Raw genomic sequence first — 15,952 nt, forward strand, 5'->3', positions numbered from 1 at the left:
ACGGAACATTCGCTTACGACACGGCGGTGCAAGAAACAACACAGATCACGCTGTTTAGGCTGGTTTACGGCAGGAACCCGACGACGACGCTCGACGCCATGCTGCCGCACGTCACTGACGAGGAGAATGTTGACGACGCTAGCTGTCTCCAGCGTGCCGAAGAAGCCCGACAGCTCGCCCGCCTACGGATCAAGAACCAGCAGCCGACACTACAACCTCGGACGACGCTTCGTCGAGCACCAGCCGGGCGACCATGTATCGGTTTGGACCCCGACACGTCGGCGACGACTGAGTGAGAAACTATTGCGACGCTATTTCAGACCCTACAAGGTCATTCGACGTATTCGTGCACTGGACTGTGACGTCGTCCCAGACAGAATTCCGCATTCACAGCGGCGCCGCGCACGATCTGAAGTGGTGCACGTGGTGCGTCTTAAACCATTTTACGGACGCTAACGAAGTTCCTTGCTTTGTTGTTCTCTTGCTACAGGTGTTTTCCTTTATTACTTTCTTTTGCAGTATCGGGTCGATGCTTTTTAAGAGGTAGGTCCTACCACGTGTACTTGCTTTTCTTTATCGGGCGACACGTTTCACCGCCTAACAAATGTTATCACACAGCGCAGGGCACGGCTGCATGCATCGAAAGTTTCTGGAATGGTATCGATGCTTCCGTCCGCGGTCTGTGACCGAACCTTGTGTAATCTGATTGCCTGTGTGTGCGACGCGAATAATGTAGAACTTTGTGGAAGGCACGCGCGTCCCAGCGATTACTCTGGAACATTTAACGACTGATGTTTAAAAGCCGACGCGCTTGACCCGCTGATCAGATTTTCGACGATCGCCGACTGTGTTCACCGCTGGGCCACGGCGGCCGCATTTCGATGGGGGCGAAATGCGAAAACACCAGTGTGCTTAGATTTAGGTGCACGTTAAAGAACCCCAGGTGGTAAAAATTTCCGGAGTCCTCCACTACGGCGTGCCTCATAATCAGAAAGTGGTTTTGGCACGTAAAACCCCAAATATTATTATTATTGTGTTCACCGCTGTCGCCGTTCTTTGAGTGTAGCCTCTTTTTGAGGGCACAAGTTCGCCCAATAAAACGCTAGTTTCCTCTTTCCCAGTTTGGACGCTTTCTTCGCCTTCCCTACCACGTGACAATATTATATTCTGCGTAAACACCAGTTGCTGAAAAAAATTACCACTATGATAGCACAAATTTTGACCCAATTAATATTGAGCTTGGTCATTTTCTTGATCCTTTCCTCAGCGATTTTGATGATCACACGGTTGATGAGTACTGGATCATTTTCAAAAATAAAGTACATGAGCTCACCGACTATCCTGCAACGTTAAAAAAACCCTGGTTGAACTCTAAGTTACAAAGGCTTTCGAACTGAAAAAAGAAACGACTCTTTCGAATAGCGAATAAAAGTGCACTGGCATTGAAATGAGATGCTTATAAGCAGGCGAGCAATACTTACAGAGCAGCTTTAAATCTTGCCAGAAAGGCATTCCAAGTAAACACTTTGACCACAATGCTTGAAAATGGCCCTACAAGTTTTGGCGTGTTATTTACGCTTCTAAAGATAATACGGTCACGCTGATTGATTTCAGTGGTTCACCGGTACCCGGTGACGTATGCCCCTATGTCCTTAATTATGTGTTCTGTAACAACTTTGTCGTATGTATTGACCCCGTGCTTCCAACTCTTGGGCGTTGCACTTACCAACCTAAGAATTATATTTTCACTGAATTCTGGGGGTCGGAAATATTTTTAGAGATCTGAAGCTATGAAGTCCTGGTGCTGATTTCGTGAACGCGAAATTCCTGAAACATACTGGTTATTCATCTGCTCTGCTTTTAAAAAAAATTCAGCAATCTTTAGATACCCATCAGCTACCTGCAGTTTGAAAAGTCGGGAAGGTTGTCCCACTCACAGGTCCAGTATCAAAAATGTGCCCCTCAACTACCGCCCAATTTCCCTTATCAGCATTCCTTACAAGGTTCTTGAACATATTTGTACTCACATTTAGCAAAGTACTTCGACAATAATTCGTTTTCATTAAAGCACAACATGGTTTCCGAAACGACTTCTCTTGCGAAACTCATCTTCTTTCTTTTACTCACAGCCTTCATCTTATTCCCGACAAAGATTAATTCGCAGACTGTTTTTCTTAGATTTCGCCAAGACTTTCGAAAAGTGTGTCATAAATTGCTTTTATTTAAACGTAGTAAACTTAATCTTGATCCTAACCTGTTCGCGTGGCTTGCACATTTTCTCCTTAACCAATCACATTATGTTGTGTCAAATAATCATATGTCCCCATTTTCTACTTAGAATCTGGTGTGCCCAGAGGATCAGTTATAGGCCCTCTTCTTTCTTAATTTACATTAACGATTTACCCAATGATGGTTTTTCTAATATTTACATTTTCGTTATCCTCCGTGAAATCTTAGACAAATCTGATAAAACATTCTTGCTATACGATATAAACACTATGTCTAACTGGTGTGACGTATGGTTAATGCAAGTTCACGTAATTAAATGTAAATGTATACGTGTAACTCGCAGCAATATTCCTCCGCCGAACTATTACCTTTGTGATACTCCTCTAGAAGTTGTAATTTCCTATATATACCTAGGCATCCACATAACCTCCTCACTGTCCTGGTCGTTGCACATCAATATGGTTATTAACAATACTAACCGCGTGCTAGGTTTCCTTTGCCGAAATTTTTCTTCCGCACGTACATAAGTAAAATTAATCATATACAAAATTATTTATTATTATTAATATTATTATTAATATTATTATTATTATTATTATTATTATTATTATTATTATTATTATTATTATTATTATTATTATTATTATTATTATTATTATTATTATTATTATGAGCAAAGTGGAGTGCGCCTCATCCAGCTGGGGGCCGCACCTCTAAACCATTATTCAATCGCTTTTAAGCTAAACCAAAACAATGCTGCGCCTTTCATTTATAGAAATTATAGCCGCACATCAAGCGTAGCTTCCATGAAAAACTTTGTGCTATTTGCTCCTCTCTCATCACGAAGTAAGTGCTTTCACCTTGCTTTATTTCATAAGTTATATTTCCACAATGCCTACCTGCGCGATAATCTTCTACCATCTCCTACCAACATTTCCTCTTGCATTGATCATAGCCATAAGGTTGGAACAATTCAATGCCTCACCAGAACCTGTCACGAATCATTTATTCCTAGCACCTCTCAGGAATGGAACCACCTTCCCGGTGCAGTTGTCGCAATAGGACAACTGCACCGGGGACAACTTTGAAACTTTGAGGACAACTCAAAGTTTCGTTCCGTCTTATCAGACATCATCACTCCCAGATACAATTACCTGATCAATTTTGCTGCAATAACTAACTCTTTTTGCTGCCTTCAGTATTTACTTATGTATATGTTTGTTTCCCACTCTCCTCTGTAATACTTCGGTCCCCCTCCCTTTGAGGGTGAAATAAAATAAATAAATAATACTTCTCTCTTTCCCGTAACAACGTAATCGACTCAGTTTGGCCTATTTATCATTAAAAAGATGTCTGAATTGATGCCCTAACTGATTTCTAAGATCCACCTACTTCTTGGGCTATCCCCCTAAGTGCCAATGGCTGTAAGGTGATTAACATCATAGTGACTGTACTAACGAGAATGCGTGCTCATTCGTAAAAGAGTGTTAAACAGCTTTGCCCTGTCTGCGAGAAAGTTTGGCTTATTATTTATATTATTTTTATTTTCAAATACTGTTGGCCGTCTTGGCCGTAACAGGGTGGGTACAGCTGGTATGCACATAGCGTAAAAAATGTAAACACTTTACAAACGAAAATAGGACATGACGCAATGAATGTTGCAAATACAATGCGTAACAAATAATGAAATACAAATACAATAGTTTGGATAAGAAATACATGTTTCTAACATTGTGACAGTGATATTGGAAGCAGAATAAAAGAAAGACTATTGTATGTATTTCTAGAATAGTGTGACAATGTTTGCATGGCACCACTAAGATTAAATTTCATAAAAGGTTTTTAACGTGTTCCTCGAAGATATTAATGCTACTCAACTGCAAAACAGACGCCGGCAAACTGTTCCATTCCTTAATCATTCACGGAAAAAATGAATAAGCGTACATGTCCAGATATGCTTTTGGAATTGAGAACATGCAATGATTGCTTCATCTGACGTTTCTAGCCTGCCTGGGAGCAAGATAGGGCGTGGTTTCAATATTGAAGTGGCCTTTTGATAACAAAAAAAGAAATTTAAGTCGAGCTAACTTCCGCCGTTGAGCCAGTGGAGGCAAATCAAGCAACCGAAGCATTTCGGTAACAGAGTCAGTACGATAATACCGGGAAAGAATGAACCTTGCAGATTTTCTCTGTATCTTCTCAATGCGGTTTATTAATCCTGATTGAAACGGATCCCAGATGACACTGGCATACTCTAACGTTGGTCTAATGTAAGTTAAATATGCAAGTAGTTTGACGGGTGTCGTTGCTAGCTTTAATTTTCGGCGAAGGAACCATAATTTTTTTCTGCAGCTCCACGAATTCTGTATATGTGTGATTTCCAACTTAAGTCTTTCGAAATTGTTAAACCTAGGTATTTTATCGTTTCAGCTTCGGTAAGAATTAAGTTCATCTCATAATTACACTCAATACCATGCTTTGTTTTGTTTGTAACTCTGAGCATGACTGATTTAGGTTCGTTATTTTCATTTCACTTTTTGCGGCCCAGACTTCTACAGCTTTAAAGGCTTGACTAAGTGATGCCTGATCGTTTTGATTATTAATTTCACGATATAATAAACAACCTTCTACAAATAACCGGATGGTTATGTCGTTACTTATGTAATGAGCAATATCATTTATGTAAACTAGAAAAAGAAGTGGTCCTAAAACGGATTCCTGTGGAACGCCTGAGGTTATTTTTAATTGGTTAGGTTTGTTACCTTTTATTTCAACATATTGTGTCTGATCTGTAAGATAAGAGCGAATCCACATAACAACATCATAATTTATATTTATTTCCATAAGTTTTTTTAAATAATTCATTATGTACAACCAGATCGAACGCCTTCGAGTAATCTAAAAATATAGCGTCGACCTGCTTTCTATTGTTCAAGGAAGATGAAAAATCGTTGATCGTTTCTATCAACTGTGTGACAGTCGAAAGGTGCTGTCGAAACCCGTGCTGGTTGGGAAAAAAAGCTTTCTTGTCTTCAAGGTAGGTGTAGATTGACTTTGAAACTATGTGTTCAAGTAGCTTGCAGCATACACACGTGAGTGAAATTGGCCGATAGTTTCCAATATGTTGACTTTCACCAGACTTGTGAACCGGAACCACTTTTGCGACCAGCCAGTCATCTGGGACCTGTTTTTGTTTCAGCGAAGAACTAAAAATGATCTCTAGATAGTGCGCTACCCATTCCGCATATCTGCGCAGAAAGGCATTTGGTATGCCGTCTGGACCTACAGATTTCTTATCGTTAATTTTAAGCAAAAGAGCTACAATGCCTTCATGCGAAACCTGAATATTAGGCATTGGTGATGTGTACGGGGATTCTAGAGAGAGGGGAGAAAGACCATCTGCAGAAGGGTCAGTAAAGACAGATTGGAAAAAATACATAAAAGCATACAAAAAGCATACTGCCATACGCGAGTTGTCCGACACAAGTTCGTCATTAGCGACAATCACACTTGGAGCTTCGTTATTATGCGACAAATGGCGCCAAAAACGGTGCGGATTGTGCTTCATAAAATTAGCTAATGTCACGTCATAGTAATTTGTTTAAGCAGCAGCCATATTTGTGAGCAATATAGAGCTTAGCGCCGAAATCTTATTTATTTATTTATTTGATACCTGCTTCGCCTTTAGAGGCATTACAGCAGGGGGATACATAAAAATAAGCATCATATTTGACACCAATAAAGAAACTATTTACACAAAGCGCGGTAAAAAGCATCATTTGACACATTGGATACAATCATAGGCGGTAGATTATTCCACTCTCTTATACATCTAACAAAAAATGAATAGCGGAAGACGTCACCTTTAAAGGAAAATTCGTTTATTTTGAGACTGTGGTCCCTTCTTTGGGATATATAGGACGGCTCTTGAATGTACTTCTCCTTATTGATTCCAGTTTTAGAATGGTAGATATTATGGAAAAATTTCAACCTGAGGTTTCGTCTACGATCTTTCAATTCTTCCCATTTAAGTTTACGTTTGCTTTCTCTCATGCTAAGTTCACGATCCCAATTACCTAGAACGAATCGCACTGCCCTGTTCTGTATTTTTTCAAGTGTATCGGCCAGCTCTTTCGTATACGGATCCCAGCATACGCATGCGTACTCCAGCAATAAGCGCACATGAGTGAAATACAGTTGCTCTTTTAAATTAAATGGAAGTTCGCTGAAATTTCGCCTTAAGAAACCCAAAACACGTGCAGCCTTTACTTTGATGTGGTGAACGTGCTTAGTCCACCTCAAATCATTCGTTAAATAAACTCCTAGATATTTATATTCCCTGGCCGTGCTTAAAGTAGCGCTATTTATGGTATACGTATTCAACTGGTAAGAACGTTTCCTCGTAAAAGTGACGTGAACACACTTTTTAACATTCAACGACATTTCTGAATGGGCACACCAGGATGATATTGCATTCAAATCATGCTGCAGGTGTTCTGAATCATGTTCATTCTCTATAATCCTGTAAACTACACAGTCATCCGCGAACATTGTGAACGAAGATTTGAGGCCAATAGTAATATCATTTATATACATCAGAAACAAAAGAGGGCCCAGAACTGAGCCCTGAGGAACTCCTGAGGTCACGGGAACATATCCGGAGGAACAACCGTTGACAACTACCGACTGCTGTCTTAGAGACAGATACTCGGCTATCCATGCAATAACTGATTAATTCAGTTTCATCATCATCATCATCATCATCATCATCATCACCATCAGCCTGGTTACGCCCACTGCAGGGCAAAGGCCTCTCCCATACTTCTCCAACAACCCCGGTCATGTACTAATTGTGGCCATGCCGTCCCTGCAAACTTCTTAATCTCATCCGCCCACCTAACTTTCTGCCGCCCCCTAATACGCTTCCCTTCCCTTGGGATCCAGTCCGTAACCCTTAATGACCATCGGTTATCTTCCCTCCTCATTACATGTCCTGCCCATGCCCATTTCTTTTTCTTGATTTCAACTAAGATGTCATTAACTCGCGTTTTTTCCCTCACCCAATCTGCTCTTTTCTTATCCCTTAACGTTACACCTATCATTCTTCTTTCCATAGCTCGTTGTGTCGTCCTCAATTTGAGTAGAACCCTTTTCGTAAGCCTCCAGGTTTCTGCCCCGTAGGTGAGTACTGGTAAGACACAGGTATTATATACTTTTCTCTTGAGGGATAACGGCAACCTGCTGTTCATGATTTGGGACTGCCTGCCAAACGCACTCCAGCCCCTTCTTATTCTTCTGATTATTTCCGTCTCATGATCCGGATCCGCTGTCACTACCTGCCCTAAGTAGATGTATTCCCTTACGACTTCCAGGGCCTCGCTGCCTATTGTAAATTGCTGTTCTCTCCCGAGACTGTTAAGCATTACTTTAGTTTTCTGCATATTAATTTTTAGACCCACTCTTCTGCTTTGCCTCTCCAGGTCAGTGAGCATGCATTGCAATTGGTCCCCTGAGTTACTAAGCAAGGCAATATCATCAGCGAATCGCAAGTTACTAAGGTATTCTCCATTATCTTTTATCCCCAATTGTTCCCAATCCAGGTCTCTGAATACCTCCTGTAAACACGCTGTGAATAGCATTGGAGATATCGTATCTCCCTGCCTGACGCCTTTCTTTATTGGGATTTTGTTGCTTGCTTTATGGAGGACTACGGTGGCTGTGGAGCCGCTATAGATATCTTCCAGTATTTTTACATATGGCTCATCTACACCCTGATTCCGTAATGCCTCCATGACTGCTGAGGTTTCGACTGAATCAAACGCTTTCTCGTAATCAATGAAAGCTATATATAAGGGTTGGTTATATTCTGCACATTTCTCTATCACTTGGTTGATAGTGTGAATATGGTCTATTGTTGAGTAGCCTTTACGGAATCCTGCCTGGTCCTTTGGTTGACAGAAGTCGAAGGTGTTCCTGATTATATTTGCAATTACCTTAGTAAATACTTTGTAGGCAACGGACAGTAAGCTGATCGGTCTATAATTTTTCGAGTCTTTGGCGTCCCCTTTTTTTATAGCCCCGTAATTTACTAATAAGAAGGTCATGGGGAACAACATCGAACGCTTTTTTGAAGTCCAAGAAAATACAGTCAACTACTTTACGCTTATCTATTGCTAGAGCCAATTCATGCGTGAACTCAACAAGCTGTGTTGAGCAAGAAAAACCTTGCCGAAAACCGTGTTGACTAGAATGCAGAAGATTATGTTTAACCAAATGTGTCATTATACAACTATAAAGGACATGTTCAAATATTTTACATGGTATACTAGTTAACGACACCGGCCTGTAGTTCTCAACATCATTTCTTGGCCCATTCTTATGAATAGGTGTAACACGTGCTAACTTCCAATCACAAGGTAGTGCCTTCTCAACTGAGCACTTCTTAAATAGACGGTGAAAGTACAACGATAACGTTGCCGAACAGTTCTTTATTATCGCTGCTGGTATATCATCTGGGCCACAAGCTTTAGCTGGTTTGAGATTTTCTAACAATTTACGAATACCAGGCACACTAAAAGTGACCTCGGGCATCACTTCTGCCTCAGTTGGAGAAACCATGTTAACAACGCGGGAAAAACTTGGACTAAACACGGACGAAAAATAATTGCTAAAGATGGCTGCCTTAGACGCATCATCGTCAACGATTGTGTGAGAATATTTTAGAGGAGGAATAGATGTATTATCTTTACCGTTGAGACGAACGTTTTTCCAAAACTGTTTCGAGTCCTCCACTAGCTTCTTACCAAGACTCGAGAAGTGAGAATTCTTAGCTACTTTAGTTAGACTTTGAAAGTTAAGTTTCATTCTTTTCAGCTCACACTTCTTTTCCACAGAATTATTGTTTTTACATTTCCTGTACATTCGCCTTATACGTCGAAGTAGAGTACGCAGCAGACTGTTAAACCATGGTTTATCTCTAGTGCGTTTAGTTGACAAGATTCGAATGGGAACGAAAGTTTCACGCAGATCAAATAGTTTTTCTTTAAACACGTTCCATAACTGTTCAGTATTCAGTTCGGCTGCTAGTGTATCAAAAGTGGGAAAATAGGTTTCAAATGCCGAATTAATTGCATCATAATTTGCTCTAGTGTACGCGTACACCTTTCTGGCAGCTTTTTTGGGAACAGATATAGTCTCAACATTTACATCAGCCACAACTATATTGTGGTCACTAACACCGGGTAAAACATGGACATTCGATACAATATTAGGCATATTACAAAGAAGTAAGTCAAGAACATGACCTGTACCATCATTTCGAGATGCCTCACGGACGTACTGTGTAAATGTGTACTCTTCCAGAATATCAAAAAAAGTTGCATATAGTCGGCCTCCGGCAGTACACCTTCGTTCATTGCTTGACCAATTAATATGTGGAAGGTTAAAGTCACCCCCGATCAAAATATGATCCGCTTGAATCGTTTCAAGACACTCAGACAATTTGAATAACTGTTCGAACGTTGTGCTAGGAGGCCTATAATATGAACCAACTACGACACCTTTCCCATTCTGCAGCCGTATTCTACAAAAAACACATTCAATATCAGTAACAGAACAATCCAACAATATACTAGGTATATCTGAACTTACAAGTATAAACACCCCTCCTCCTCTTGCACTTCGGTCGCGACGAAAGCATTGATACCCGGGAGGAAAAACTTCGGAATCCGCAATTGTAGAATCAAGCCACGACTCTGTGCCCAAAATGATTGAGGGTCGTATCGATCGAACCACCATAAAGAAATCGTCGATTTTGTTCTTTATGCTCTGACAGTTGATAACCATAACGGTAAGCGGCTGCGCAACTCTAGGCGTACAAAGTGGTCATTGTTGGAGTATGCACCCTGTGGCGCTATCTACTTGATACCGTTTGCCGTCTAAGTGCAGCGTATCGAACTTTAAGATAACCTTCTTTCCTTGCTGCTTATGCTCCCTTGCAAACTCCCACAATTTCTTTCTCTTGTCACGAACAAAACGCGAAAAATCTTCCGATATGCGATAACCTGTTCCCTTTAACTTATGTGCTCTTGACAGCACAGATTGACGAACCTTGAAAGACGAAAATCTAACAATTATTGGACGCGCTATGCCTTCACGATACGGCCCTATTCGATGCGCACGTTCAATGCTGACATCAGCAAGTTCAAGCCTTGAGGTACACAAATTTGCGACAAGTTCCTCAGATTTTAAAGCTGTCTCAGCTGCAAATGCGTCCGTAAAACCATAAAATACCAAATTATTGCGTCGTTCCCTATTTTCAGCGTCGTCAATCTTTTTGGTAATTGTCGCCAGTGCTTCGTGATCCTGGCGCTGCTGAACTTCAATAACTTTTAAAGCAGTACTCATGCCATCAATTTTCGCAGCTTTAAGTTCCAACGTAAGAAAACGAGCTTTCAAATCTGTTACATCAATAGTGAGCTTATTCTGCTTTTCTTCCATGGACGTTAGTTTTGCCATGCTAGCATTTTGCCCTTCAAGTAACTGCGCAAGCAGTTGTTCAGTAGGCCCTGGATATAATTCTATATCCCCTCCACACACTAATAAAAGCAGCAGGTAGAAGGCGGTTCTCCGAAAAAGAGCAAATTTTCGTTTGTATTGTGCCTTTGTCCGGTCAGATGACCTTTGTTTGACTTCTGTCTCTCACGGTTAATTTTCCGCTTTAAATGTATAATTTAGCAGGTTATCCACGGGTTCCGTTTATTTATTTTCTTCTTCCGAGTTGGCACAAAACTGTTTAGGCAGTAAAAAACGATATCTTTAAACGCAATCCACATCGCATTGACGTCATCCGTCGAAGTGAATTCATCAAAACACAGCGAAAGATGATCAATAATGCTTGTGTCATCGGCTCTATCGAAGCACAGAACATGCGTAGTACTACCAGCCTTCGGGTATACAGCGATAGACTTTATCTCCACATAAACTAGCTTATGATCTGAGAGGCCGGTTTCAACCGATACGTCGTAGTCTTCAAATCGCCCGTCTAGGAACACCAAGTCTAATGCAGATCTTGATTTCCCAACTACCCGTGTGCGCTCATGAACTACCTGTTGTAAATCCTTACTGAAAGCTATTTCTAGAAGTAGTTAACAATGGGCATCTTCGCGAGGCTGAGCGCTAAGCGTGGACCAATCAATCCCTGGTAAGTTGAAATCACCAGCAATGATTATGCGACAGCTGCGCTTTTTAAGGCTTTCTAAGTAAAGCTGCATATCTTCAAGATAGGAAATGGGCGATTTAGGCGGTCTATAAACAGTTCCAAGAATTATCCTTGTTTTTATCTAGCTTAATTTCACACCACATGCTTTCATGTGTTGGAATGCCAGCCTACTACTCTAGACATTAAAAAATCCCAGGACACCTAAGCACTTCTTCTGAGTTGTGAATGCGAAAGCAGTAATGTCCAATTCAACGCCGCTGAGCAGTCCTTCGTGTTATGAACTCCTCGCAGGCAAGCGAGCGCGTTTTGGTTTGGCCGTCGCGAGGCGCATCCAGAAGGCAGGCGAGAGGTTGCGCGGTCAAGGAACGCGCGGATAACACAGGCTTTCGAGAGCGTCACTGACGTGACGTCGCGGCGATGTCCTCTCCTCTAACGCAACACCTGGCGCTGTGTCACCACACCAGCTGTTTCGTTTCGCTTGCTCTTTCCATCTAAGTGCGTTCGTGGCGTTACGCTACAGCCAATACTAATTTGTCGAGACATACTTGTCACGGGGCATCGCAGCCAATTGCGCTTTAGATGCGATTTCTTTGCTATAGACTTACATACGCCAGCTTTATCACTCATGAGCCATTGGACGCTTTGGCGCCGAAAAATAATTGCGGAGCGTTACGTGCCAAAAACCATATATGATTATGAGGCACGCCGTAGTGGGGGACTCCGGATTAGTTTTGGCCACCTTTTAACGGGCATTCAATGCACGGTGAAGAGTACGGACGTCCTTTTCTGTTGTTTATTTTTGTCTGCTTGTCAGTTTGAATTGTTTACCACAGCCAGTATTAGTTGCTTCTGTCATGACGCGGTCGTAGGGACTAGCGCACTATCCTGCTTTGTCTAGTGCTGTTGGTCAGATGTAGGTAGGTGGTGATCAGCGAGTAAGCTCGAGTCCTAAACATCACTGGGGCTCACTGGCGCACACTTTGGTGAAATGTTTTGTTTCTTCCCACCAAACAACGCAGGACGCTTGGCGATCACGGCGTTGCAGTCGGCTACATTCGCTCTGAAGGTCTCAGTACGTTCCACCGCAAGACGAAACTGAAGGATGACCCATTGGCTGCAGCTGAGCGTGTGAGAGTCGATCTCGGCTTCAGCAGTCCACCAGTACTTTGCATCAGATTGTGCGGTCCATGCCCATTACTGAGTGGCAGGCTGGACACGGCACCTGTCGATGCCAGCTCGCTCTTCGTCTAGTCAGCGAATGTCAGTGAAGCGGAAGGACATGACTGCCCGGACTCTCGTACACAGACTCTTCGCAGTGACGGCGACTGGCTCATGAGCGGAGCGTCCACGCGATCACCTGAGAACTGCTTTCATCAAGGGGTAGGACACCACAATGAAGTGCTCCAGCGTAGCCTTGGGCCTCGCCGCAGCACAGCTTGTGGCTGGCTTGGGCCTGACCGTGCTTCCCATCCACACCATGCTCAAGCTGCCGTCGCTAGCCACTAGGGACTGTCCACTCTGGGCCGCTGGACCGGTGAGCGATGCGACTCATTTTACCTCTCAGCTTAGAAACCAAACGCGACCTGCTTAATAGTGAATTTTCCTTACGACCGAAAACACTTTAAATCAATCATCTCATGTTTTCCAAAACAGAAATGTGAGCGCTAAGAGTTACTCATGATCTAACAAGACAGGTGGCTGACAAAAAAACGCACACGGGAACTGGCCAAAAAAGGACACGTAAAAGGTGTCCAGCGTATGTAGAGCCTACGTTTCGAAAGCTACGGCTTGCCTTTATGAAGGCCTTGAGATATTACTTTAGGTCGAAACGTTAGCTCCGGAATAAGGCTTACATGTTTAGCCACTATTACTAAAGAAGACCAAAAGGCGACTAAACCAGCATACAGCTGTGGCATAGCAATTTGTGCTAGCGGAAGATCAATACAAACCCTAACTAATTCATTGTAACCGACCTGACTCTTCCAAGTTTAATAAATAAGCCTCTCTTATTGCGATGGATGCTTACCGGAAGGCAATGGATACGTGGGACATGTCCTCTTAGCCGAAATTCATAAGGCTGCAAAACAAAGAATTCAATCTGTTAATTTCCGCAGCGAAAGAAATGTGTAAGGGAGCAGGATAATTACACTACTAGGACATTTTAAAAGGGCCAGAAATATGCCTTAAGCGTACGTTGCATAAGCGTTGGCAGTGCTTTGCAAGCCAGGGACGCGCTCTTAGCCATCCCCAGGGACACTGCCCCAAGGCAGATAGTACCCACGCCACACACTGTGCTTACTCGTTACATATTGTTTTTGCGTGTGCTAATTATGTACCTATGTACAATGAGTGAATTTAATTTCACGTATCACTTTTTCAAGCTGGGCTGGCATGCTAGCTGTAACTGCCACTAAGTCTCCAGCAACCATTAAAAAATATGTCTCATGCTTTCATTAGTATACATTATGGATTTTCGTGTCACTAATTTCTTGCAGCAGGTGTTTTTACTCAGCAGTAAATCATTTGAAGAAATAAGCGCCTGGCCTCGAGAGCTACAAAACTGAATTTATTGCTTGCATCAGGCGCTTCCGGAAGCGTCCATGTACACCACTGGACATTGTTGGCCCCAGAAGAGGTAGTACGCATGTGATTCCTCTGTGACAAAATGAAACCTGAAGAGTATTTGCATATGCGTGGTGCTCTTCGGGCTTGCCGCTATTCTCTCGACAAGCATCGTCTCGATCCTCGTCGCATCGCTGTGTCGATGTCTCAGCCTGCCTGACCGGCTTTTCGCATTTTGGCGTAGCTTATGAACTGTAGAGTGGGTAAGCATGAACATTGGGCGACGTTCGCTGTTGCCACCGTGGTTAAACAGAAAATAAACAAAATAGTACCCATGCCGATTCCGTCAGATAGTACTTAAAAAAAAAACAGCTTCACGAACGCTTCCATTCATATAGATTTCATGCGTGCGAGGAATCTAAATGTATAATTAATCTTTTATATTCCTTATCCTCTAATTACGAATGCGCAGAGGCTAATGACACTATCACCTGAGGATACGGAGGAGGAGAAATCTATATAGGGCACTCTAAGAAGACAGCAATAGGGTAGCAACTATGTTGTTCGGTATCTCTATCTCCTATTCACCTTAAACTTCCCTCTTGCTTGCGCGACGCCATCTATAATAAACGCTCTATTTTATCTACCACACGCAACCAATCAAATAAACCTTCACTCTAGTATTCTGTATCATCACACTATTATAAATTTATTGTTGTTACTGGTGCTCACTGAACTGTCTTGCGCCACTTACCTGAACAACAATTTAGAGAGTCACGGGAAGATGTAGACAAGGAGTCCTGACTTCGTCAAGTCATAGGGAACATAGTCTTCTTATCACTTTGTTACCCTTTTGAGGCGTAGCACCTTCGTAGGTTGCGCAGTTTTAACGTTAAGTTTGTGTTTTGTATAGTAATCTTTGATTACAATCATGTGATTGTTATGCTTTATATATTAGTTGTTTTCTTGAAATAAACTTATTTTGATAGTACGCGCTATGTAGGGGCACCTCCTTTTTAATCAGTATGTGTCCAGTCGGGCTGTTGCAGCCATGATGCTATACCAACTGCTCGATTTTCCATTTTGCTGGGTGAAGATAAGTCTTGTTCATATCTGAAAATGTAATTTCGGACAACTGCTTCGACAACTACGGTGCAGAACTTCATATATGTGTCAAAGAGTTGCGTGCTCAGTATGTCTGTTGGCGTCCTAGAAATGACGGCTATAATCAGACTTATTCCCGTTAACCCGTGTCGTAATAGTATGAAAGCACAAACAATCAACAGGGTTTTCAAGCACCCAAATTATTAGATCTTTTCTTCAGACATATGTAAACACATGTTATTCGAATACATCACGTTAATAACCAGTACGCTGACATTTAAAGCTACGTTTCCTCGCCCCTGCAAACATAACATACCAAGCAGTAGACAAGTAATGGTTGAAAGAAAAATAGTGTGCGTGTTATTGTACGAGAACGTAGCGCCGATTATGGAGTAAAGGGGGACTGGAGAATAGTTGAGCAGGTCACGTAAGCCGTAGATGAGATAAGCGATATTCTGATGGAGTAAACAAACTGGTGATTAGGGAAACTCCGTCAAGGAAGGGCAGGAGATGATTAGGCTTAGAAGTATGGTAAGCTGCACAAGGATGGCGAATCGGCCGAATTGGAGCTTATCTATGATGGTAGCGAACGACAAAACGAAGATACAAACTTGTTGCTTTTCCCTGTCTTTTTCTATTTATGTGCCTTCGTTTGGCGTACGATGCTATCATGGATAGTGTAGACCGAGCGTGTTGGTGCGCTTTGGCATTTACCTCTTCCGCGTGAAAATACGCAAGGAAATTAGGAAGACCACACGACACCACAGCTGTCGTGTGGTCTGCCTTCAGTGCTTGCGTAATTGTTGCGCTGAAAAGTGAGACATGAAGACAGTTAGG

At 42.2% G+C, this 15,952-nt stretch overlaps 1 protein-coding gene across 3 annotated transcripts in view; it reads left to right on the plus strand.

The window, feature by feature from the left end:
* Nucleotides 1-15,952, plus strand: part of LOC142587280 (sarcospan-like) — a 578,002-nt gene that overhangs the window by 110,403 nt on the left and 451,647 nt on the right. For all 3 annotated transcript variants that reach the window (XM_075698151.1, XM_075698150.1, XM_075698152.1), the window contains one exon: nt 12,469-12,983. In XM_075698151.1, coding sequence (XP_075554266.1) covers nt 12,843-12,983 — 141 coding nt within the window. In that variant the 5' untranslated portion in view covers nt 12,469-12,842. The remainder of the gene's footprint in view (nt 1-12,468; nt 12,984-15,952) is intronic.

Source organism: Dermacentor variabilis, chromosome 7 (genome assembly GCF_050947875.1).
Source record: "Dermacentor variabilis isolate Ectoservices chromosome 7, ASM5094787v1, whole genome shotgun sequence".
NCBI classification, from domain to species: domain Eukaryota; kingdom Metazoa; phylum Arthropoda; class Arachnida; order Ixodida; family Ixodidae; genus Dermacentor; species Dermacentor variabilis.